Genomic DNA, 26,830 nt, shown 5'->3' with positions numbered 1-26,830 from the left:
TTCATGTTTTGTTGTGTATGTTATGTTATGTTTTTATACACAAACACATAATTACTATCACATAATCACTGATACTCACTCCGCGGGGCTGGGTCTGGGTATGGGAGCTGAACTCGCAGCAACCCAGACCCTTCACTGTCGGAGATAACACACCCCCACACTCACTTTTTATTTATTTATTTATACATAATCTGAATGTTGATTTTTTAAATGTTGATTTTATGTACTGCTTTGGCAATGTGGGTTCTTTTCACCTATCGTGCCAATAAAGCTCATTTGAATTTGAGAGACAGAGAGAGAGAGACAGAGAGAGACAGAGAGAGAGAGACAGAGAGAGACAGAGAGAGACAGAGACAGAGAGAGAGCGTGTGTGTGTGTGAGAGAGAGAGACAGACAGACAGACAGACAGAAGAGAAGCAGAGATGCCAGCCTATCAGAGTTACTGCTGCTCTTCTCTCTCTGTCTCTCTCTCTCTCTCTCTCTCACACACACACACACGCACACGCACACGCACACACACACACACACATACACACACACACACACACACACACACAGTACAATATCCAATCCTCAGGCAACGACCCTGACTGACATCTTTTTCCGTTCATAACTTCCTCTGAGACACAACAGAGGAATGTTTAGTCTCTGTCCAGTCCTGCCTGCTACTACAGCGACCCACACCTCCACACCTCCATCCCTCCACACCCCCAAACCTCCACACCTCCATCCCTCCACACCCCCAAACCTCCACACCTCCATCCCTCCACACCCCCAATCCTCCAGCCCTCCACCCCTCCATCCCTCCAGACCTCCATCCCTCCACACCCCCAAATCTCCACACCTCCATCCCTCCACACCCCCAAACCTCCACACCTCCATCCCTCCACACCCCCAATCCTCCAGTCCTCCACACCTCCAAACCTCCAGACCTCCATCCCTCCACACCCCCAAACCTCCAGCCCTCCACCCCTCCAGACCTCCATCCCTCCACACCCCCAAACCTCCAGCCACCCATCCAGACCTCCACACCTCCATCCCTCCACACCCCCAAACCTCCAGCCCTCCATCCCTCCACATCTCCACACCTCCAGGGTCAGAGAGCACCTGGGTTAGAGTTACACATCTAACAGGAAGAACAGAGACAAGGACACGTCTAACCATGGTCCTGGACAGAGACAAGGACACGTCTAACCCTGGTCCTGGACAGAGAAAAGGACACGTCTAACCCTCTAACACTAGTTTTTATAGTAACTATTAAATCCGAGTAAATCCGTCCTCCCTAGTTTATATAGTAACTATTAAATCCGGAATTACGAAGGGAATTCTGGAAGGTAAAAACTAATAAATCCGGAATTACAAGCTATTTTTCTAACCCTAACGCTAGTAAATCCGTCATCACTAGTTTTTATAGTAACTATTAAACCTAGTAAATCTGTCATCCCTAGTTTTTTTTAGTAACTATTGAATCCCGAATTACCAAGGGAAATTCTGGAAGGTAAAAACTATTAAATCCGGAATTACAAGCTATTTTTCTAACCCTAACTAGTAAATCTGTCATCACTAGTTTCTATAGTAACTATTAAATCCGGAAATACTAAAGGAAATTCTTTAAGGGAAATTGATTGATTGATATTCTGGAAGCTTAGGGCTTTATGTGAATGTGACCAAATGTTGACCAAGTGTGGATGCCAAAATTTGTCTAAGTGTTGAGACCAAGCTAGTAAATCCGTCATCAGTAGTTTTTATAGTAACTATTAAATCCAGAAATACTAAGGGAAATTATGGAATTACAAGCTATTTTTCAAATGTTGGTGTAGTTCATCTAATTCCTTTTAAAACACAAGAGGGAGACAGTTTCAAAAGTGCAAACATTTTATTAAATAGAACAATGAACCTACCCCCCCCCCCATAGAGTGAATATGTAACCCTAACTCTAAAACTGTATTTATTTATTGTCTAACAATGACCCTAACCAGAAATAAGAATATGTATAAATACAAATATATAGAAATAAAAATATGTACAACAAACTTAACATTATTGGAATTTAAAACTAAAATATAAAGTGCAAACATTTTATTAAATAGAACAATGAACCTTTTTTTTTATCATTTTGAACAAAACTAATATGTATAAATAACTTCCTCTGTAGCTAGACACGCACGGCCACTTGTTCCTCAAAGTAGACCCTGAGGAGAATGTGGAACCTGATTTTCGTGCACATCTGTCCACAGCAAGACCTCGAGAACCGGCCGAGAACATGGTCACAAACGGGAACCTGGAGTAACTGGAGTTGACAGAGGTCAAAGTGAGATCTCCGAGAACATTCATGGATGCCGCACCGCTTCCGCTGTAGCTAGACACACACGGCCACTAGTTCCTCAAAGTAGACCCGTAGGAGAGCGTGTAACCTGAGTTTGGTGCACGTCGGTCCACGACAAGACCTCGAGAATGGGCCCCAAATATGCTGAAAAAGGGGCAACCGCCGAATGACAAAAGCATCACTCCAATCCCTCACACATTCACCTTCATGTCTAGGCACAGGGAGGACATACAAGGCTATAACTCGGAAGACTAGCAGGACAAAATGGGCCGATAAACATACTCTAACGGCGGCCTGATGCGTGCTTTCCTTGAGGAGCTGTGAAGGAGCAAAGCCCGCTCCCCTCCTATGGCCTATCTGAGGCAACAAGAGGGTCTACAAGCATACGCCTGCAAGACCCTGTTGCTGGGGTTAAGGTTGGAGCTCCACTTTGTCGTTGGACAATTCCGATGGTATGGGCGTGTTCGGGGAGCAAAGACGAGTAAGGATATGGTGGAATCGCTACAATGAACCCCATTGTTTTGACGGGAGAGGCTCTTTTAACACCTTAGTAAATATGTAATTACTAGCACAAATGTTTATATTTTTAATCTTTTATAACTCAGCTCAAATTTGACGCACGACGATTCCGAAGCAACCGACGGGTGCGGGGCATACTAATTCACGTAGATGTGTTGGAATCGGACCTCTAGGCCCCATCGTTTTTGCGAGAAAGCGTTCCCGCCAAAAAGCCATGTGCTTTGGGATCTCGGCTCAACAACATATCCAAAGATGGGACCTGTGGGACCAACAAGAGGGTCTACAAGTATGCTTATTACTAGCACAAAATATGTTTTATATTTAATATTTTATATCTTGTCTCAACTTTGTCGCACGGCGATACCGAAGGTACCTACGCGTGCCGGGCGGCCTACTGGACAATATATCCGAAGATGGGACTTCTGGGACTAACCGGACCAAAATGGTTTATCTGAGGCAACAAGAGGGTCTACAAGCATACACCTCTAAGAGCCTGTTGCTGGGGTTAGGGCTGGGGCTCCACTTTATCGTAGGACAATTCCGATGGTACCGGTGCATTCGGGGGGCAAAGACGAGTAAGGATATGATGGAATCGGTACAATTAACCCCATCGTTTCCACGGGAGACGTACTTTTAACACCTTAGTGTTAAAATAGTACATCCATCATCACTAGTTTTTATAGCTAACCCTCACGCTAGTAAATCCATCATCACTAGTTTTTAGTGTGGTACTAGGAGATGTAGTCCCGCCACCTAGTCCTGGGTCTACGCAGCCAAGTGTTGATTAGGGTTGGGCATCGAGAACCGGGACCAAATTGGAACCGGTTCTAAAATTCCGATTCCAAAGGAATCGTTTATATATTTTAATTTCGATTCTGCTTATCGGTTCCTAAACAAATTTCACTTGCGCTAATTTCAGTTTCCGTGTTGGTGGCTTGCGCGTTTGCCTTTGGTTTGCAGTCCGCCAGAAAAACCAACGAAGAAGTAGTTTCCGTCTTTGCGATTTGAATGTAGAGCCGTTCTCAGAGGAATGATGAGTCGGCCCAGTGCAACACCTGTGAGAAGTTTATTTCGTGCAAGTGAGGATGCACAACTAATCTGATGAAAAACCTGCGCTTTTGCATGGCATAAAAATCAACAAATGTACCATCTTTGATGCGTTGCGCCGGTCTCCCTCCGTCTCTCCCGCCTCGTCCTCAGTCAACCCTAACGAGCCAACCTCGCACCTCGTCGTCGCAATCGGGTACGTGAAAATTAAATAGCACTAACGTTTGTCTTATTGTCAACAGCGAGACAGCAAACAAATTATACTAGACCGAACTGGCCAAATGCAAATACTGTAATGTATTATTTCGTAGATGAACGTCCGCATGCTAGTAGCCAGCCTGGCATTACTGTGCTAGTGCTAATCCACGACTTGACACGCCATTCACCTTGGCGGCAAAGGGAAAGATGCCAGTGTGCCAGTGGAGAAAGTTGAAGAGTGCCACAGCAAAGTGACAGCTTACGTGGTAAAACGGCTGCACCCCTTCTCAGATGTCGAGGCACCGACATTTAGGTAAGCAAACATAAGAATAGAGCTAAACTAGCTAGCTAAGATAGCTAGGCTAGCTCTTACTCTAGCTAGCTAGCTACTCACCACCCTGACCTAGAGTAACAGTAACGTTATGTTTGTTTTTGTGTTTGCCTGGAGGGAGAGGTGAGGGAGGGAGGAGGGATGCAGGGAGAGGAGAGGGATGGATGAGAGTAGAGGATGGTGGGATGGAGGGGGAGGAGGAGAGGGGAGGGAGGAGGGATGGAGGGAGAGGAAAGGAGAGGATGGAGGGATGCAGGGAGAGGAGAGGAGGACAGGGAGGAAGGATGAAGGTAGAGGAGAGGATGGAGAGGGATGAAGGGAGAGGAGAGGGAGGGGGTGTGGATGTTTTGAAAAGATTCTCCCATTCTGGGAGATGCAGGTTGTCTCAAGGGATTGGCAGGATTGGAGAGGGGAGTTGTGGGTAGAGAGAAGGGTCGCACACACACACACACACACAGCTGACGCATCCCTATTCACTCTTTCACACACAGATTGACTGTCACACACACCAAATTAAACTATGTGAATTCACAGGTTCAACTGTATGAAATGAATTTTGAAGGACTTGTTTTTAAAAGATTATTACAAATAAAAGTTTCTTCTGTGAAATAAGCGTGCAGCCTGTTTTGACCCCACCCATCAAAGAATCGGAATCGAGAATCGTTAAGAACCGGAATCGAAAAGAAGAATCGGAATCGGAATCGGAATCAGAATCGTTAAAATCCAAACGATGCCCAACCCTAGTGTTGATGCCAAAATTTGACTAAGTGTTGAGGCCAAACTAGTAAATCTGTCATCACTAGTTTTTATAGTAACTATTAAATCCTAGTAAATCTGTCATCACTAGTTTTTATAGTAACTTAAATCCTAGTAAATCCGTCATCACTAGTTATTATAGTAACTTAAATCCTAGTAAATCCATCACCACTAGTGTTTATAGTAACTTAAATCCTAGTAAATCCGTCATCACTTGTTTTTAGTGTGGTACTAGGAGATGTAGTCCCGCCACCTAGTCCTGGGTCTATGCAGCCAAGTGTTGAGGCCAAAACTAGTAAATCCGTCATCACTAGTTTTTATAGTAACTATTAAATCCTAGTAAATCCATCATCACTAGTTTTAATAGTAACTTAAATCCGTCATCACTAGTTATTATAGTCACTTAAATCCTAGTAAATCCGTCATCACTAGTGTTTATAGTAACTTAAATCCTAGTAAATCCGTCATCACTAGTTTTTTTTTATTAACTTAAATCCTAGTAAATCCGTCATCACTAGTTTTATAGTAACTATTAAATCCGGAATTACTAAGGGAAATTCTGGAATTAGTTTGGGTGTTGAGGCCAAACTAGTAAAGCCGGAATTACCAAGGGAAAAAACTAGTAATTCTGTAATTTTTATTTATCCAATAGGAATTGCACCCAAATAATTACAGATTCGCTAGTGTATTGGGTCCGTACTTTACACATTTGCTAGCTTACTCAAATTAGGTAATGTTATAGAATTTACATCTGGCCTCAAGACCTTTCTATTCCAAACACCTTAAACCTTTGTTCTCTCTCTCTCCTTTTGTAATTCACCACCTCCCTCAACCGTTCACATAGACAGGGTGGCCTCCAGGAGGTCCACACACCTAGAAATGTCTACTCCAGAATAACCATCCTTTGTCCTTTTGTCTCCAAGAAATTGCCGCCTTTTCTCATGTCACATGTCTGTATTCTCGGCCACGCCTGCCATTTCACATGACGTACAATGGATTAGCCAATCACATCCTGGAAGCGCCGTACCTGTGTTTTGCTTGAATATAAGTCAGCACAAGATCAGGAGGCTTCACTTCTTTGGATAAACCACTCATGTTGCGTTGTCCAGGAAGTCCTTGCGCTCGTATGTTTTCCCAATAAACCAGACTTAACCTTTTGAGCGAATCTTGGTAAATCCTTTTTGACTAGATCAGTTAAAATCCATTACAGTTGGCGACGCGGATGACGAAATGGGAGGACTGCCTGTTGTGTTGCTTCGGGATTCCAGTGGATGAACTGGTCGACAGACGTGTCGGTCCATAGTGGGCTCGGAAAGTCAATTTTCTCTCTTGCGCCAGAGCGCACGCTGAGATTATTTCCTCAGTTCTTCCACTGGCTTCTTGAACTCACAGGTACGTTGGAACGAACCCTCTCATGGTTCTGAGTTGTATTTTCCTTGTTTTCGTTTCGAATTGTGTGGTTGGGCTGGCGTATTGTTGGAAACAAACTCCCCGGGGGGGGGGAGTAGGTGGTATCGATCTAAGTAGTTGTAACTCAACAATAGCGATATATGATATTGTATTGTTCTTTGACTTCGTCCTTGTTTCGTTACTAGGGGTTTTGGGTCTACTTTCAGTAGAAGTGTGATTTTGGTCTTGTGACTCATTTGTTCCCCTGCAGTTGATGTACAGTTTAGGTTGTTTATCGGTTGCAGTTTAGAACGGTTGAGTTGGTGTTGAGTCAAAGTTGGCACAGAACGGGCTTCCCCTTTGGCCGGTCGCGGGTGAAATTAAAACCGCAAGCCGTTGTATGTTTTCTCAACGAAGGTAGCTACTGGGAGTGATTTGGTAGTGTCCGATCTGCGTTTCTTGGAGAAACGTTTTCCCCTTTATCCCAGTGGTTGGTACAGCCTAAACGAGTTTTAGCTTCCAACCAAGAGGCTAGTGGTTCAGCTGGGCAGGCTGTATGTTTTTTTGCTTGTTTTAACGTGGGCCTTTGTTCGTCCTTTGTGTTCCGTGTCCCTACACGGGGTTGTTCGTTTTGTTGTTTACTGTTTGAGCTTCGGCTCTTGCCTTGTATTGTTTGTTAAGCGCGCCTATTATCCAGGTAAGTATTGTTTACATTTTCGACACTGTTTCGACTGCCATAAATCGTAACTGCTAGGTTTCCGGTAGCTGGTTGTCTGGGAGACAAAGGAAACAACAACAACTACTCCGCTCTCCCGGTGATCCCGCCCGAGCCGGAGGGACAACAAAGAACCAGTTGCTGGGTGAGTTATGTAGTGGTTTAATGTGTCTGTTTCTTTCGAAATTGTATTCCTTTGTTTATTTCCCGCCTGTTTTAACTATACTTTTCTTTTCATCGTTAGTTTTGAATTATAGGCTGTAGGGTATTGTGTTAATTATGAATACCAATACTAGTTCGCTGTCTGGCCCAGCTAAGATTGTTGCGCAAAGGTTTTGGGATGATGCTTGTATGCAGTTTATGCTATCGGCGAGACATTCTGATTTCCCCCTGTCCGGTACACTCTCGATTCTCGAGTTGGCGACTGTTAGAGCTCAGTTACAGGCGTTTGAGATGACTAGATTAGGAAGGGAGCCTGGAAATGCAATAGATTGGAATGCATTCAGGAAGTGGGAAATAGTCGCACATGAGTGTTTTTTCAAGTCAGAAAGAAGCGTAGCTGAGGAAGTTAATCAGAGAGATGAATATTCAGAGTCCCTTCCCCCTCCTAGTCATTCCGTTTTGAACTCTATCACGCCGACTCGGCACTCAGAGCTCACACATCCTTCCCAGACTATGACTGTTTCACCCGCTGTTGTAGCTGCCGCCCCGCCTCCCAACTCTGTTTTCCGTCTGCTCCCAACCAACAACGACCACAGGGCCGTCACATGAAGAAGAATCGTAGGGGTAGAAACAGAACGGACTACAGGATGAAAAAGAGTGAGGGAAACGAAAACGGAGACAAAACTGACGCGTTTTCATTGTGGTAAAACTGGTCACTGGATTAGAAACTGTCACAGTTACCGCAGGCAAAATGAGAAAGAGAATCCTGCAACCTGGGGTTCGGCGCCACCTGCTGGGGTTCCCTTGAACAACCCACAAGGTAGATTTTAAATAGCCAATATAGACCCATTTTTTTTAAGGTAAATAAACAGGACAAGACAGATGTAGCTGAGGACGTAAGGTTTGTACATGATAGTGGGGGGATAGATAATGTTTGCCAGTGTCTTAATCTGAATACAGCATCTCCTAACCCAATTATATATTTTTAATGTTTATGTTAAATATCTCATGTTTATAGTTTGAGGCACATTCATCGGGCTGAGTGTTTTTCTGAGTGTTTTTACAGACAACTGTCGTTCCGGGAGTGATGGGTGAATGCCGAACCAGGAGATGGGCACGGGACCGGAGGTGGAGATGGAGGTTACCGGCCTGTTTCCCTACAGATGGGTGACACCTGTGGTTCGTGGGATGCAGGGCCAACGCCATGTCACCGACTCACCGTGAACGACAGATAAGTATGACATAGTGAAGAGACCATTTTTTCCGAAGCGTGCCAAATACTCTGTTAGATAATTGATATTTTGTTAATTGTAAATGAAGCGAGTTCATTTTAGTGTTATTTTGTTGAGACAAGAATGTTTTTATTTTATTTTTATTTCATAAAATCGCGAGAGAAATTCTAAGAGCAAAATCCAATTGCCTTGATCACGACTGGGGACTGGGCGTGTTAAAGTAATTCTTACACTACCCCTGATGTCACTGTAGGCTACTGCAGAGCCTAGATCCCTGCTACTGTCCGATTCGGTAAATGGACAAAAGCTAGGTCCCCACTGACAAACTACATAGACTGACGAGCCCGACTGGCTCTAATGACACTTGAACAGACACCCTGTTTAAGTTTTCCTGACTGACTAACACCATTTTCCCCCAAAGCAGGATCATCTCCTGTCAGGAAGAGGAGATGATAGAATGTGGCTTGCACTTAACGATGTTTCTGAGTATCTTCAACAGACTGCTGATAACCGTTCCTGACCAAAGAGGGGAACAGGGAGACCAGACCAGACCAGAGGACTCTCCTCTTGCTCTTCTGTTTTGTCTCTGCTGTCTCTCTCATCTGTGGATTCACAGGTCTCTCCTCCCATGTCTCTCAGACATTGCCGACCTGCCCCGTATGAAGTCCCCACTAAGGGAAGGCGACCATTCCGGACGCCAGAGAGGGCTTCTTCTTATCATCTTCAACCAGGCCATTGGGTCCTGATCCGCGACCTGGGGCCGTACCAGATTCAACTCACCACGCAGACAGCTGCCAGAGTAGCTGAGAGAACTTCGTGGGTCCATGAGAGCCGTTGCGTCCCAAACCAAGGAGCAAATGAGCAGCCTGAGAAGAGGCCAGAAAACATGGAAGAGAAGTAGAAGTAGCGGGGTGAACCTACCCGTCAAAGATGGAACAATCAGGACCATGGCATTCAGGCCTGTGTGGAATAGCTGTCAAAAGTAGCTGAGAGGACGGTCCATACAGCCGAACCAGAGATCTCAAGGGCAAAGCAGTGGGCCGCCACACTGTCCTCTCCTCTGATGAGCAATCGGAGAGTGACCTTGCAGGCCGCCGCCACACTGTCCTCTCCTCTGATGAGCAATCGGAGACTGACCTTGCCGGTCACCTCCTTCTCGTGGTTGTTGTTATGACAACGTGGACAAGCTCAACAGCAATGACTGCACCTCTAACCCCACACACTGGAACCTACATTGGACATTCAGAGACGCAAACATTGAGCTACGATCCAGAAGAAATTACATTCGATTGTTCACAACAGGAGTGAATGAACTTTGAAATTATCTTGAAAAAATATCATATTTGTTTACAAGAGTTACAATGGTTGAAACATAAGTTGATAAAAGAGTTTGAAGAGTTATTTCTTTGGGGTTTTTCCTCTAAATTGACCAAGGCTTTTTTTGCCCTTTTTACACTGGTAACCAATCATCTTTTTACCTTGTTTCTGTCAAACTTTAAATCAAGGTTTTTGGTGAATGGTTGTCCACTTTTAGACTAGTAATCATGTCATCTTTTTTACCTTGTTTCCTGTCATATTTCTGAAACAAGGGAGTTTTGGTGCGTGATTTTGCACGTGGAAAGAAAATAATCGATTTTTTTGTTAAATATTTCACAATAAAATTCTTTTTTTATTTTTGCTCCACCTAGTGGAGAGATTACTTCCTTTCCACATGTATAGCATAGCTGAATGTTTACACTTTGTGTTTGGATTTTTATATTTGATTTTTATGTGCCTGGTCAGGCACAAATGGGGGATTGTTATAGAATTTACATCTGGCCTCAATACCTTTCTATTCCAAACACCTTAAACCTTTGTTCTCTCTCTCTCCTTTTGTAATTCACTACCTCCCTCAACCGTTCAAATAGACAGGGTGGCCTCCAGGAGGTCCACACACCTAGAAATGTCTACTCCAGAATAACCATCCTTTGTCCTTTTGTCTCCAAGAAATTGCCGCCTTTTCTCATGTCACATGTCTGTATTCTCGGCCAGAGACAAGGACACGTCTAACCCTGGTCCTGGACAGAGACAAGGACACGACTAACCCTGGTCCTGGACAGAGACAAGGACACGTCTAACCCTGGTCCTGGAGATTTGTTTATGGAATCAAACTCCCGACCTTCCACATGGGAATCCAAACATCGGCCCCCAGAAGAATTCTCTGAGATTCAAAGGAGATATTTGGGGTTGACAGGGCTGCTTACAGTACCACACCAGAGCTGTTCCACACAATGTTTGCTACACAGAAGTCTTGAATATGGTCACGCAAAACCACTGGCTCTATCTTCAAAGGTTATTGGCAATAGTCAAATGGAAAATCATAAAGGAATATTTTAACAAAGGGCATTTACATGATGTCATTCTTGATATGCTTTCAACATATCATGGCATTAAAATGTCCATTAGACCCCTGAAAGCACGCAGACCCAAACCGTGAGTCGACAGGACACTCCTAGCCCAATATACCGTATATATGCTGGGCGGATGAATTCTAGCAGGGAGACACATTTCTGCACAACACCAGCAGATCCCACTTGCACTAGACCCGCCTTAGACTGTTTTAATGCAAAGCGATTTGCCCCAGATGCCCGAGAGTAGAATCAGAAAATGACATTGAACTGACTTGGGTTCTGTCCAATCATGTTGTCATTTTTAAATCATTTTGCAAAATGTAATATGTTTTGTGAAATGTTGTCGTGCCATAGGTGTCTTTCGTGTCAGTGCTCACCGGTAGGCTGGGATCATCAGTGGAGCGTCCACTAGCGTACTCCGCCTCGTACTTGTAGTAGTCCAGTGGAGCGCAGAAATACCCAGGCTGCACCTCTGAGCACTGTCGTCCAATCAGGTGCCTCCGACAGTCACACTGGCCATTCTCAGCCATGCATCTGGCAGGCAGGCAGGCAGACACACACACACACACACACACACACACACACACACACAGGTTGAGACACATCAGAAAAATCCTCTTTGACTCAGAACAGACTTGCACAGCATGGTTTTTCTATCCAATAACCTGTGACAGCCTAGGCTGTCCTGGACAGTTTGCCCCTCCCCTCATCAGGCCAAGTGGGGCCAGCTGTGAGCGGATACGCCCGGGCCTTATAAAGGCTCACCGGCCCTACGTTCACTCTCCCCCTCTCCTTTCAGAGAAGCACCACGTAGGCTTTTTGGTTCAGTTCTGTCCTGGGTTAACACCATACAACACCCCTGCATTCACACATTTCATTACATCCATACACACCTACACCACTGATACTCTACCATCCACATCCCATGCATTAGTATTATTATTATTATTCTTACGTTCTAAATAAAATATCATTATTTAAAGCTTACGTTTGGGTGTGTGCCTCCATTTTTGTCGCGGCCAAGAGCCGACCGTGACAAATTGGGGGCTCGTCCAGTTTTGGCCTGGTTTTGGTTTTGGCCTTTGATTGTCTTTGGTTGTTTTGTGTGGCAGGTGCGTGTTTGGTTTGGGGCGCACCTGTTGTTCGTTTTCGCTGCTGTGATTGACTTGGTTGACTGCCTTGATTGGCGTTTGTTTTGCGTTTGGAGGCGCGCCTGGTTTTGGTGCTTGGGGGGGGGGGGGGGGCGTACATTGTTTGCTTTTTTGTTGGTGGGGGGTGGCGTGTAGTGCATAACCGACATCTAGTGCCAGGGTTATGTTATAGGCTGGGGGCTGCCCTGTTAGGCTTACGGTGTCTTCCTTTGGGAGTTGCTGAGCTCTCCGCTAGTGTTGCGGTGGAACGGGCGGGGACACTTTCATAACCTTTAGGTGGGTAATCAGCTTGCTGGGGGCCTAACCGGGGTTATCGAGCTTGTGTTTGAAGAGCCTCCCACGAATCCGCATGAAGACTAGGGTTGAGACAGTTAGGTAGAGGTTGGAGAGGTAGTCAGAGGGCATGCCCAGTAGTCTTTATCCGTCCATTGGCGCTGGTTGTGGTCATGTCTATTAGCGCTTCTCACCGTTGATTTGTGAAGCAAACAATGTCTAGAACAGTTCTACGAGGCGCCGTCGCACGAGTTGTTGGACGGCTATACCAGGACTCAGCTGGTGCAGATAGCTGAGCATTATATGATCCCCGTTGGTGAGGGAAACAAACAGAAGGTTAGGGACTTTCTGATTTCTGGTCTGGTGGACCAGGGGGTTTTGCCGCCGGTTATCGGTGGTGCTGCCGGCGGTGAGTTAAAGGGCCAGGGTCTGGTTCAGCCTCTTGTGTCCGACTCCAGTCTTTCCTTCGACCAGCGGAAGGAATTATTGCAGATGCAGCTCCGCATGCAATATGACCTTGAGTTGGAGAAGGAAAAGATGAAATTGGATTTTGAGAAACAAAAGCTGGAATTAATAGGCACAGGGAGACTTCCCGCTGAGTTACTGTCTCCGGGCGGGGTCTCCCCCGGTTATTTTGATGTTATTCGTAATTTTAGACTCTTGCCTAAGTTTAATGAGAAGGATCCCGATTCCTTTTTTGATCTTTTCGAGCGGGTTGCAGACACCCGGGAGTGGCCTGATGCGGAGCGCACCCTGATGTTGCAATGCGTTTTTACGGGGAAGGCCCAGGAGGCGTATGCTTCCTTGACCCGTGAAGACAGCAGTGTATACGCCAAAGTGAAAGCAGCAGTACTGAAAGCCTTCGAGTTAGTGCCTGAGGCATATCGCCAGCAATTCCGACACTGGCGAAAGTCTAAAACTCAGTCCCATCTTGAGTTTGCACGCAAGTCTTTGACACGTTTTGATCGCTGGTGCCAGGGCTCGGAGGTGGAGACTTTTGATGGCCTGCGCAATCTGATGGAGCTAGAGCAGTTTAAAACCTCCGTGTTGCCCCAAATCGCTACATACTGTATATTAGCGGCTTCTGAAGCTGCCGCTCTGGCGGATGAAAATACTGAAACCCACAGGGTCCGGTTTGATGAGCCACGTGCTGGTGGGGGTGAACGGGGTTCAGAAAAAATGTCCCTCCGGTGGACACACCCCCTGTGTTTCGCTTGGGGAGTGACGGCAGTGTTCGCGAGACAGAGAAGCTTTGTCACTACTGTGATAAGAAAGGGCACTGGAAGTCCGATCGCTATGCCCTTAAGGGTAGAACCAAGCAGTTTTCAGGGGCTAACAGTGTTTACAAGCCAAAAGGCGTTGGTCTTCTTGCGCCTGTGGGTAAGAGCACCAGCTCTGGTATCCCAACTTCTGACCTGCACCCTAAAGAACCGCCTCCGCTAGAGCTGTAGGGGTATTTGCCATTTCTTACAGATGGGTTTGTGTCACTGGTGGGTGGCGAGGGGCAGGTGCCAGTGAAAAGCCTGGGACTCTTTTATTGAGTCTTCTGTTTTGCCTTTCTCTGTGGCTTCGGCCACGGGGGATTGCATCCCTGTCCGTGATATGGGCCTGAACGTTTGGCATGTCCCATTGCACAGAAATCTCTCGTCGGATTTATTTATAGGCGAAATGACAGTGGGAGTGCGCCCAGCGCTGCCTTTCGAAGGGGTTACCATGATCCTGGGTAATGGTGTGGCTGGGGCTGGTGTGACGCCGCCTGCTATTGTCACTCCAATCCCGCTACTCAAGAGTGTGCCTGATATTTGTGAACGGGAATTTCCCGAGGTGTTCACGGCGTGCGCCGTGACGCACGCCATGAGCTGTGCCAAGCATGAAAAGTCGGAGGGTGATAATTCAGACTGTGTAATACCTCTGTCCGATTATCCCCTGGCTGTTTCTCACAGTGACTTGGTGAAAGAGCCGCAGACAGATCCGACTGTTGCGGAGCTTTATCAAGAAGCTCGGTCCGCTGATGAAGCGAGGGACACGGCGCGGGCATATTTCACTGACAAAGAGGGTGTTTTGGCGAGGAAGTGGGTTTCCCACGGGGTTGATTTTGTCAGGGACCCCATCTTACAGATTGTTGTACCTACCAAATTCCGTGCTTTGGTTCTACAGGTGTCGCATGATGAAGGTGGGCATATGGGCGTGCGTAAAACGTACAACCGCATCCTCCGTTATTTCTATTGGCCTCGGTTGAAGAGGGATGTGGCAGCCTACGCTAAGACCTGCCATACATGTCAGCTGTCTGGAAAACCGAACCAGGGCATTGCCCCGGTGCCGTTGAATCCCATTCCAGCGATCAGTCAGCCGTTCGAACACCTGATCATTGACTGTGTAGGCCCCCTCCCTCGGTCGCGCTCTGGGTCAGTGTATATGCTGACGGTGATGTGCCAAGCAACACGCTACCCCGCGGCATACCCATTACGCACTATCACTACCAGGTTGGTGGTGCGCGCCCTGACTCAATTTATCTCGATCTTTGGCATTCCAAAGATCATACAATCCGATCAGGGATCTAACTTTTCCTCCCACCTGTTCGCCCAGGTTTTGTCGTCGCTCAAGGTGAAACACAATAGAGCGTCGGCTTATCACCCAGAGAGCCAAGGTGCGCTTGAGCAGTTTCATGTCACTCTGAAATCGCTGTTGCGAGCGTATTGTGTTCAGTTGGGGGGAGATTGGGAGGATGGGTTGCCGTGGTTATTGCTGTCTGCCCGGGAGGTCATTCAGGAAAGTACCGGGTTCAGCCCTAACGACCTCGTTTTTGGGCACACAGTACGTGGTCCTTTAGCAGTCATCCAGGACGGGTGGGGACAGTCCAGCCCGCCTCAGAATTTGCTGGACTACGTTAATGGGTTTACACATAGACTCTATGCGGCTGGCGTGCTGGCCCGGGAGAAGCTCGCCGGTGCCCAGAAGAAAATGAAGTTACTTTATGATCGCCGAGCGATACAACGTCGGTTCAGCCTGGGGGACCAGGTTCTCGCGCTGTTACCGGTTGTGGGTTCGCCTTTTCATGCTAGGTTTTCTGGTCCACATACCATCCTGAAGCAGATTTCTGAGCAGAATTATTTAATTTCCACTCCGCTGTGTAGGCGGCCTAATCAACTGTGTCATATTAATTTATAGAAGCCGTATTATGACCGTGCGGGATCAGCGGAGCAGGGGGCAGCTCGCTCCCATCCTGTTTGTGTCGCGGCTCCGGTGTTCTCTCCCCCTCCTGCGGTGGCATAGCTCAAGGGGGTGGGTTTGGCCTTTCCTGATCCTGGGGTTTTGACTGGACGACTGGACTGGAGTCGCTCCGAGATCTCGCTGGTTCTCTGGGGCATTTGACCGAGGTTGAGTGCGCACAGTTAATGGATCTTATTTCCGGTTATCGATCTCTTTTCGGAGATACCCCCACGCGGACAACTTTAGTGGAGCATGACATCGCTGTGGGTGAGGCCTCTCCAATTAGGCAGCGTTTCTATAGGGTTCATTCTGAGATGCGTAAGCAGTTGGATGGGGAGATTAGATATATGCTGGACAATGGCATTGCTGTCCCGTCGTCCTCCAGCTGGGCATCTCCCTGCCTGATTGTACCCAAGCCTAATCATACGGTACGGTTTTGCACTGATTTCCGAAAAGGTAAATCAAGTAACAAAACCGGACTCGTATCCCCTCCCCAGAATGGAGGATTGTATCGATCAGGTAGCCTCTGCTAAGTACATCAGCAAGTTCGATTTGCTTAAAGGGTACTGGCAGGTCCCGTTGACCCAGAGAGCTCGAGAAATATCCGCCTTTATAACACCATCTGGCCTATTTGAATATACAGTCATGCCGTTTGGCCTAAGAAACGCTCCTACAACATTTCAGCAGCTGATGAATAGAGTAGTTGGCGACTTGGAGGGTTGTGCCGTTTATTTGGATGACATTGTCATTCATTCTGATACCTGGCCAAGTCATCTCCAGCGTATGCGTGCACTGTTTGATCGCCTGGCGCATGCGCAACTTACTGCCAACCTTGCGAAATGCGAGTTCGCTAAGGCATCAGTCAGGTATCTTGGTCGTGTGGTGGGGCACGGGAAAGTTGCCCTGGTCGAGGCTAAGGTTCAGGCCATAATGCAGTACCCGCGGCCCAACGCTAAGAAAGAGCTGCAGAGTTTTTTGGGTTTGGTAGGCTATTATCGCAGTTTTTGTAGAAATTTCTCAACTGTGGTGACTCCGCTTACCAACCTGTTGAGGGGCGACACTAAATATGTCTGGACTGCTGACTGTCAACTCGCGTTCGACAATGTTAGAGCGCTTTTGTGCGCTGCCCCAGTGCTGGCTGCCCCGAACGTGGACAAGCCGTTCACGTTACAGACCGATGCCAGTCAGTCTTCTGGGCGCAGAAGCTGGACATACGTCACATCAAAGGGCTGGACAACTTGGTGGCAGACGCGTTGTCCCGGGCCCCTTGTTAAGGTTGTTTTGTTAGGAGTTATTTTTTGCTCTGGCCACGTGGGGGCAGCCTCGTGGTTCGGGGTTCCGTTGCTGAGGTTGGGTTGGGGGCAGGTGGGTGGGTGTGGGTGATGTTTTTTTTGTTTTTTCTTGTTATTGACTTGCTTGTGATTCTTGTTTTTTAGGTTGGCGTTTTGCCTTTGTCCAGTGTCCCCTTGGTGACGCTGTCTTGTTGGGGGGGAGTGTGACAGCCTAGGCTGTCCTGGACAGTTTGCCCGTCCCCTCATCAGGCCAAGTGGGGCCAGCTGTGGGCGGATACGCCCGGGCCTTATAAAGGCTCACCGGCCCTACGTTCACTCTCCCCCTTTCCTTTCAGAGAAGCACCGCGTATGCTTTTTGGTTCAGTTCTGTCCTGGGTTTACACCATACAACACCCCTGCATTCACACATTTCATTACATCCATACACACCTACACCACTGATACTCTACCATCCACATCCCATGCATTAGTATTATTATTATTCTTACGTTCTAAATAAATTATCATTATTTAAAGCTTACGTTTGGGTGTGTGCCTCCATTTTTGTCGCAGCCAAGAGCCGACCGTGACAAACCCTTGAGCCAAAGATAAGCATCAGCTGAGAGAAGCGGGTCAAACCCACCTGTTGTTGTAGGCTCCTCCGAAATCACAGTCACACGGGCGGCAGCCTGCCAGGTCACTACTCAGGCCCCAGTACTCCGGCTGCACACACACGCACACACACGCTCGCACACGCACGCACACACACACACACACACATATGCACGCACGCACACACACACACACACACACACACACAATTATTGCCGATGTTACTGTAAAGTCTTAACAGCGCCCTCTGCTACACTATGAATGGGGAGCATGCTGAGGTGAATGGGGAGCATGCTGAGGTGATAAATGAATGGGGAGCATGCTGAGGTGAATGCGGAGCATACTGAGGTGATAAATGAATGGGGAGCATGCTGAGGTGATAAATTAATGGGGAGTATGCTGATGTGAACTGGGAGCATTGTGAGGTGATAAATGAATTGGGAGCATGCTGAGGTGAATGGGGAGCATGCTGAGGTGATAAATGAATGGGGAGCATGCTGAGGTGAATGGGGAGCATGCTGAGGTGACAAATTAATGGGGAGCATGCTGAGGTGAATGGGGAGCATGCTTAGGTGATAAATGAATGGGGAGCATGCTGAGGTGAATGGGGAGCATGCTGAGGTGATAAATGAATGGGGAGCATGCTGAGGTGAAGGGAGGATGAGTAGTTCCCATCCTCCATTCAGCTCCAGAGACTTCCATTCACATGCACCCTGACTATCCACACATGCACCAGCCTGTCTCTTCCATGATCAACACACTGCTAGAGAGGACATCCACCGTAAGACCAATAGCTCCATGATTGGTCGGAATGAAATAATAACACACAGTACTGTACATCACATCAGAAGTATAGAGGGGAGAGTCAGACATGCATCATTAAGATAGAAAGATTCATACAACCTGCAAATTGCAAACTACTACATATCACTAAAATTACATTTTATTTGGAGGCTGTTCTATAGAGGTAGAGGAGGTTGTCCAAATGTCCTTTTTTGAGATTACGTTTCCCTTTCTTTTATCAAACAGCTAGCTAGCTACTAGCATTAGCCAGCAACAGCTAGCTGGCTTGTAACATCAGCAGTCCTGCTAACAGAGAGAATGGATTTGGAGGAAACTGTTGCAGGAAGAAAGTGTTGCAGCTGGTGCTCAACGAAAGCTAGGCTAGCTAAACGAGGCAAAGGAGGAACATGTTGTGGATTATTTGTTATTATAGCCATTCCACAGTTTGGATTATGGAAGGTGAGAATCAAGACTGCTGGATAATCAACTCTACAGATAACCATGATCGAGTAAGGTGAGGGAACAGCTAGCCTAACTTTAACATTTGGGTGTGCTCAAGGATTCTGTAGGGCTATGAATAGGCATGACGAGAGAGTTTTGATCCATCAGCGTGATCGGCTGGCTGAACCTTTTTGGTTGTGTGTCCATCATCTTTCCGTCCTGTCCTCCCCAGTTCCTGGACTCACCAGTCTCCACCGGTGTGTTGGTGTAGCAGTAGTCTTACCAGACACTGGTGGTGTGTATGTGTACTCATTTGTTTGTGTACTGGTGTGTGTGTACCGATGTGTGTGTGTGTGTGTAGTGTCTCACCAGACACTGGCTGCAGTAGCGTCCGGTGACATATCTCTTGCAGGAACAGTCTCCACTGATCTGGTCACACGGGGCGCCCACCATGACGATCCCACGAGGGTCACAGTTACACGCTGACACACACACATGCACGCACGCACACACAACACGCACACACACACGCACACACACACACACACACACACACACACGCTCACACACACACACACACGTACACACACACAGACACAAGATATATGGTCTGTTGTACAAATAGTGGGCAGTCTACACACACTCTCTCTCTGGTTGGACACTCACGCTGGCATCCGTGCGGGTCATGGTGGCTCAGGCCGTAGTGGCCGTCCCTGCAGTAGTCACAGCGCTGGCCTCTCACATGGGCCTTGCACCGGCACTGACCCGAGATCAGGCCCAGGTCAGGATCGGTGTGGCTGTCACACACACCCCCCTCCAACGAGCCCACCGGGTCACAGTCACATGCTGAGGGAGGGAGAGAGACAGAGAGAGAGAGGGAGAGAGAGAGAGAGAGAGAGAGAGAGAGGGAGGGAGAGAGAGAGAGAGGGAGGGAGGGAGGGAGAGAGAGAGAGGGAGAGAGAGAGAGAGAGAGAGGGAGGGAGAGAGAGAGAAAGAGAGAGAGAGAGAGGAGGGAGAGAGAGAGACAGAGGGAGAGAGACAGAGAGAGAGAGAGAGGGAGGGAGAGAGAGAGAGAGAGAGAGAGAGAGGGAGGGAGAGAGAGAGAGAGGAAGAGAGAGAGACAGAGAGAGAGAGGGAGGGAGAGAGAGAGAGGGAGGGAGAGAGAGAGAGAGAGAGAGAGAGGGAGGGAGGGAGAGAGAGGGAGAGGGAGAGAGAGAGGAAGAGAGAAAGAGAGAGAGAGAGAGGGAGAGACAGAGAGAGAGGGCGAGAGAGAGAGAGAGGGAGAGAGAAGGAGAGCGGTTGGGGTCAGGAGGTTATGGTTAGGGTGAGAGTGAAGGTTGGGGTCAGGCGAAAACAGGACTTTGATAACCAAGTGTCATTACTGATCATCCTCCCCCTCCTCCCCCCCCCCCCTTCCCATCCTCCACCTCCTCCCCACAAACCCCCATCCTCCCCCCCCTCCCCATCCTCCCCCCTCCTCCCCACAACCCCTCCTCCCCCCTCCCTCCTCTCCCCCCCCCCCCCCCCCCGTCCTCCCCCTTACACAGAAACAGATATAAACACACAGGCACAAACACACACTCACCAATGCAGACGCGGGGGTCTCTGATGTCCCTGCCGGGGTCTTGGTAGTAGAAGGGTCTGCACATCTCACAGGTGCGTCCCATGGTGTTGTGCAGACAGTCGTCACACACTCCCCCGCTGGCGTTGCCCGTGGCCAGGTACACCGCCATGTCAAAGTGGCACTGGCTGGAGTGGCCGTTACAGTTGCATTCTGGGTAAAGGTAAGACAGTTAAGCCTAATTTATGCTTCTTGAAAAGTGTCGCTCGACAAAAAAAAAAGTGTTGCTCGACATTTATGCTTCGGGCGTCTCTATGGAAACAATCAGCCGCGTGCGTTTCATTTTGTTGCGCGTTTGTCTGAAAGAAGCGGCTTTCTAAGGGAAAGAGGTAGAGAGGTTATTCAGAGAGCGCTTTTCATTGTGGTTTGTTTTCATTCTTTTCCGCAGTACTTGGGCATCTCGGTGAAGAGGCAGGGATGAATTGTATAGATGGGGATATCTCCTCACAAGCTCGGAGAGACCTCCTCTACTCCTTCCATGACAGACAAACGTCCAATGACAGACAAAACTAAAACAAGGCTGCGGAACAAGCATATCCATGGCAACGCACCAGCCTTCTATCTAGCCAATCACATTTGAACGACAGTATGTGACGGAGTCAGCGACATTAGAAAAATCTGTTGGTGCGCATCAGCCCTCGGCGCCACTTTTTCCACAAAAAAGTGTCGCCCATGACGTCAAAAGTGTCGAGCGACGGTTTTAAAAGTGTCGAGCGACGAAGCATAAATTGGGCTTTAGGCTTAGGTGTATTTGGTTTAGTTTACAGGTTGTGTTTGATTTAGAGTAGTTTACAGGGTGTATTTGATTTAGTTTACAGGGTGTATTTGATTTAGTTCACAGGGTGTGTCTGATTTAGTTCACAGGGTGTGTCTGATTTAGTTCCCAGGGTGTGTTGCATGGGACCTTGAGATATTATCACATAATAATATTTGGGGACAAAAAGTACAAGTGACAACGGGTGTGTCTGTTTCTGCAGGTGTCACCTTGGCCAGACCAGGGGCGTCTGTAGCTCAGTTGGTAGAGCGGGTCGTTCAGTGATCGAAGGGTCAGTGGTTCGAATCCCAGCTCCGACTGTCCACATGTCGAAGTGTCCTTGAGCAAGACACCTAACCCCAAATTGCTCCCAATGAGGTTAGCACCTTGCATGGCAGCTACCGCCATTGGTGTGTGAATGTGTGTGTGAATGGGTGAATGAGAGGCCATTGTAAAGCGCTTTGAGTGCCGCTAAGGTGGAAAAGCGCTATATAAGTGCAGTCCATTTACCATTTACCTTTGTGTGTGTGTGTGTGTGTGTGTGTGTGTGTGTGTGTGCATGCGTGCATGTGTGCGTGCACCTGTGTGTGTGTGTGCGTGCGTGTGTGCATCTGTGTGTGTGTGTGCGTGCGTGCGTGTGAGTGTGTCAAGTATAATCTTTCTAATTTCCGTCACATCAGAGACCTAACCATTAAGGCAGCAACACTGTATTTCGATGCCATGATCATGTCACACTTATCTGACTGTCAAACTACCTGGACTCAAGCCTCCTCCACAACTCTCAAACAGATACAGTCAGTGTACCACCAGGCCCTAAGGTCTTAGACAGAAAGATAAACAGTAACCACCATTTCCACTGCCTAAAAACCCAAGGCAGACTAAGCTGGGATAATCACACCAAATTCTCAGATGTCTGTCTGGTCTATACATGGCCTGGCCCCTCCCCCCCTCAGTGCGTTTATAAAGCAGAAAACAGCAGTAAACAGAGTCAGACACACTAGATCTGTAGAGAGAGGGGACTGTCTAATATCTTTGAGGAGGTCCACCTTTGGACAGTCAGCTTTTTCAGTGAGGGCAGCACACACATGGAATAGTCTACCTATATCAATCCGAGACATTGAAACATATCGCTTTTTTTAAATAAGCATTAAATCATGGCTAAGAGATAATCAGTCATGCGACCATATCCACTGATATCCTGATCCTCTGAGCAACTTTTAGGTTCTTATTGACGATTGTTGTATTGTTTGTGTTGTACTGTACTATGTATGGTCCTGCTGTCCAGTGGCGGTTCTAGAAAGTTTTACCTGGGGTGGCAAAAGGGTGGCGTGAGGTTCCAGCAGGGGGGCAGAGGTTATCTCCTCCCCAAACACATTTCAACTTTAGAGATTTCAATTTCTGCATTCTCTGGTGATTTTTACGATGTGAATCACATAATAAGACAATGTTAAATCACCTTATCTTACTTAACTTACTTAACTTAACCCAGTCTTGCATGCAATAAAAACTTACAACAATTACAGTTTTACAGTTTTTAATAGAAATGACTTTCAGCTCCCATCATTCCCAGGACAGATGTGTTGTTTTCAGCCATTCTTTTGTATTCACCCCATGAAATCATTGCATTCACATGTGTCTCTGACTTAGCATGTACATTAAACCCACTATCCCTAAAAGTGGCCTTTTCCCAATTGGAATATCCATTTTCAGATGCGTAAATACTCTTAGGGGCATTTGAAGAGGCAAAATGTCTGTATACAAAGCAGTATGCTGCATTCTTGGATTGAGAATATTCCAGCCAGGGATGCTCTTTATACCACTCACTGTGGAAAGATCTTCTTGCCCCTCCCCATAAGGTTTGTGGAAAGGCGTTCAGATGTGGCTGCATCTGTTATGGTTCGGGCTGGGTCCGCCCCGGCTCACCCCCTGCCCAGTCTGGACCCGCGTCCCTGCCCCGGACCCCTGATTCGCCCCGGACCCCTGGTTCGCCCCGGACCCCTGGTCCACTCTGCTCGCTCCCGGTCCAGATCCTTGCCCCTGCCCCGGACCCCTGGTTCGCCCTGCTCACCCCCTGTTCCCGGCCTGGATTCCTGACCCTGAGCTCCTGTGCCCCCTGGACCTTCCTGGACCCTGAGCACCTCCTCTCCCAGTGACTGCCCCTGCACTACCCCCAGAGACTTTTGTACACTTTGGTCACTGTCACTTGGTTTTGTTCTGCGTCCTTGTATGTTTTGGTCTTGTGTTCGTTGTCTTGTCTGTTGTCTTGTCTTCTATGTTGGTTTGTGTCCTCTAGACACCTGTCCCCTCACTAGTCTCATATCACTCCAGTCCCTCCTCTCCTGGCCCTCTAGTTTCCCCCTCTGGTTTCCTGCCCAGTCCCTTTCCCTGTCCCAGCCTTGTTCCCTGTTCTCCTCCCTTGTGTCCTTGTTCCTCTGTCCTTGTGTTGGTGTCTTGTTGGAATCCCCCCATGTCTTTGTCTGGGTGATTGTCTGCACCTGTGTCTCGTTATGTCTTGTTGCACACCTGTACGTTGTTCCTTGATTGTTCTCCCAGAGTATATATGCCCTCCTGTTTCCTTTGTTCTCTGTCGGTTCATTGTCATAATTTTAGTACGTTTCCTCCCGGTGTTACTTGTTTATTTTTTATATTAAATCTTTATTCTTTGAACCTGCTCTGCCTGCCTGCCGTGTGCTTATGGGTCCTACCTCCATCTACCAGCCTCAAACCCTAACAGAATGAACCGACATATTATGGACCCAGCGGACGATTTAAGACGGGTACCGTCAAATGTTTGGCGCTTTGTGGAGGCGGCTGTTAATGACTTTCGCCTAACTGATGAGAAGATGTTTTACGAGTTGGCTCTCCAGGAGATCTCTAGCAGGCCCTTCTTAGCAGACTCTTTAGCCGGGACTACGAAGCGGTTGACCTCCGCCATCGCCTTGGCATCTGCCAGACTGCAGCCTGATTACAAGCCCGATTACCTCACTGAGATGGACCACTACTTTGACCCCACTGAGTACAATGATCCGGTGTTGGACTGGTCTGAGGGCAAGGAGATGGCGGCGTCTCTCGGACCCCAGGTTCTTCCTGATGCCCCCCGGTGTCCTAAGAGGGCATCCAAGAGGCTGTGGCGTTCCCGTGGCAGCCGTTGCCTCTGCTCCTGCGCCCCGGCATCTGCGCTCTCCAGTGCCCCAGCGTCTGCGCTCCCCAGTGCCCCGGCGTCTGCGCTCCCCAGCGTATCAGAAGTTCCCCTGCTCAACAGTGGCCCAGTGACTCTGCTGTCCAGTGTCCTCGAGCTTCGGCAACCCAGCACCCCGGAGCATCTTTTGTTCAGCGCTCTGGCGCCTCCTAGTCTCTGCACCGTGGACACCTCCAGGTCTCCGTGCCACAGACGCCCCCTGTGTTCCATGCCTCAGTAATCCACGAAGCCCCAGCCGCAGCTGTCACCCATCAATGACCTGCAGTGTTTCCTGGACATCGAGCTGCAAGCATCTACAGTTCCTCATGTGCTCCAGTGGCCACCTGTGGTTGCATCCCAGCAGCCCTCCATGACTGTGCTCCAGCAGGCCCCATTGGCTATGCTGTTCCCTGAGCTACAAGAGACTCCTGTTCCTCATGAGCCCCGGCAGTCTTCCATGGCTGTGCTCCAGCAGGCCCCCTTGGCTGTGCTGTTCCCTGAGCTACAAGAGACTCCTGTTCCTCGTGAGCCTCAGCAGTCCTCCATGGCTGCTCCCCCACAGGGCCCTGACCCAGTAGGTCTTGTTCCAGGCCCTGTAGCTGTCCCTGGACCGGCAGCTGACACTGACCCTGTAGCCGTCGCCATTGCTGTAGCCATAGCTGTGGCTGTTGCGGTAGCAGTTCCGGTTCCAGACTCCAACTCCTTACCTGACCCAGTCCCTGTCCCCTTAGTGGTGGCTGTCCCTGACCCCGGCAGCTCTGTTAGTGACTCCAGTCCTGCTGGCTCCAGTCCTGCTAGCTCTGGTCTGGTTAGTAGCCCCAGTCCTGTTAGCTCCAGCCCTGTTAGTAGCTCAGGTCCTGTTAGCTCCAGCCCTGATAGTAGCTCCGGTCCTGTTAGCCCTGTTCCTCAAGCCCCAATCCTGTGAGCCCCCCTAGCCCCAGTCCCGTTGTCCCTGTAGTCATCCCAGTCCCTGTAGATGACTCGGCCCCTGACCCCATAGTCATAGTCGTAGCTGTAGTTGTAGGGTTAACTGTAGCAGTTGCAGGTCCTGACCCTGTCTGCCCAGCTAGTCTCTGTCCCGTCCCCTATTAGGCCCAGGCTAGCTAACCCTGTTCAGGTAGGGGATCCGGACTCTGACCTCCTAGCTACTCCTGGCTCAGCTGCCACGCCAGGCCCTGTGGCCACCCCAGCCCCAGGGCTGGTCCTCTGGCGATCTTCCAGCTCTGTTACCCCGGACACCGCTCTTCCTGCCCTCCTGCTTCATGGCCGACCACCTGAGCGGTGTCGCCGGCCTCGGGGGTTCTGTCTACGTCACCAGCCGCCTTGGTGGGTCCGTCTGTGCCGTCGGCCCCCTGAGCGGTCTCTCCTGCGCCGTCGGCCCTTGAGCGGCCTCTCCTGCGCCATCGGCCCCCTGAGCGGTCTCTCCTGCGCCGTCGGCCCCCTGAGCGGTCTATCCAGTGCCGGCGGTCCCCTGAGCGATCCTGCCTGCGCCGTCGGTCCCCTGAGCGATCCTGCCTGCGCCGTCGGTCCCCTGAGCAATCCTGCCTGCGCTACAGGGTACTTCGGTCGTCCTGCCATCGCCACTGGAGGCCAGGTCCGCTTCCCAAATGGTTCCGCCGTTCGGCCGGGCCTCCTGGTCATCCTCCAGACCTGCCCTGCCCTGCCGTTTTGCTCTCTGGTTGCCCGCCTGAGTCGCCCTGTTCTGCCTCTAGCCAGTTCTCTGCCCGCCCACCAGTGACCCCCTGTGCTGCCCCTGGCCAGTTCTCTGGTCGCCTGCCTGGGACGTTCTGCTCTGTCCCTGGTCAGCCGTCTGGCCGTCTGCCGGAGGGGTTCTGCTCTGTCCCTGGCCAGTTCCCAGGCCGTCCACCCGAGGCTCCCGGTGCTGTCCCAAACCCTAACAGCATCGGTCCATCAAGTTTATATTTCGATACTTCTAAAATGAGAAAATAAGCAATTAGGGAAATTCATTTACTACTGTATCAGTACTTACAACTGTCCTACTCAAATCACATTCACCCACTCACAGCCTAGTGTGAAGCTCCTTGCATTAACTTCAACATCAGCCTAAACCATGCACAATTCTGAACATGTAGGCTACAGTAAGAACCCAACACCACAGGCTACACTAGCCAATATCCGAGAACATGAAAGCCATGTTATATAGAAATCTGTTAACAGTGAACTAATATACTGTACCATGAGGTCCAGCTGGACTTCTAGTATGGATCTGAGTGCCACTGCTCCTGTCGGACTGTCCATCATGGTCCCTCTCTTCATCACTGTTCTGCTCTCCCCCTCTTTCTGAGTCACTTTCTTCTCTCTCAGTGGTTCTGTCTCGGTCTCTGGTGTTTTGTTCTTCACAGTCATCACTCAGTTCTTCTTCATTGTTCATTCCTCCCTTACTCATGCTTTTCTGTTCTGCTGTTCTCTTCCTTGACTGTTCTCCTGTCCCTTACTCTGCTCTTCGCCTT

The 26,830-nt window shown here is 48.8% G+C and overlaps 1 protein-coding gene across 2 annotated transcripts in view; it reads right to left on the bottom strand.

Moving 5' to 3' along the window:
* lamb2l (laminin, beta 2-like) overlaps window positions 1-26,830 on the bottom strand; it is a 154,871-nt gene that overhangs the window by 44,647 nt on the left and 83,394 nt on the right. For both annotated transcript variants that reach the window (XM_084461799.1, XM_084461800.1), the window contains exons 10-14: window positions 20,392-20,580; window positions 19,473-19,652; window positions 19,176-19,288; window positions 17,614-17,693; window positions 11,443-11,599 (exon numbers count right to left, since the gene is read on the bottom strand). In XM_084461799.1, the coding sequence (XP_084317925.1) occupies window positions 11,443-11,599; window positions 17,614-17,693; window positions 19,176-19,288; window positions 19,473-19,652; window positions 20,392-20,580 (719 nt within the window). The remainder of the gene's footprint in view (window positions 1-11,442; window positions 11,600-17,613; window positions 17,694-19,175; window positions 19,289-19,472; window positions 19,653-20,391; window positions 20,581-26,830) is intronic.

Source organism: Borostomias antarcticus, assembly GCF_949987555.1.
Source record: "Borostomias antarcticus genome assembly, chromosome: 3".
In the NCBI taxonomy this organism is placed as follows: Eukaryota; Metazoa; Chordata; class Actinopteri; order Stomiiformes; family Stomiidae; genus Borostomias; species Borostomias antarcticus.
Note: the sequence above shows the minus strand (reverse complement) of the source record. Positions and strands in the feature narration are given on the sequence as shown.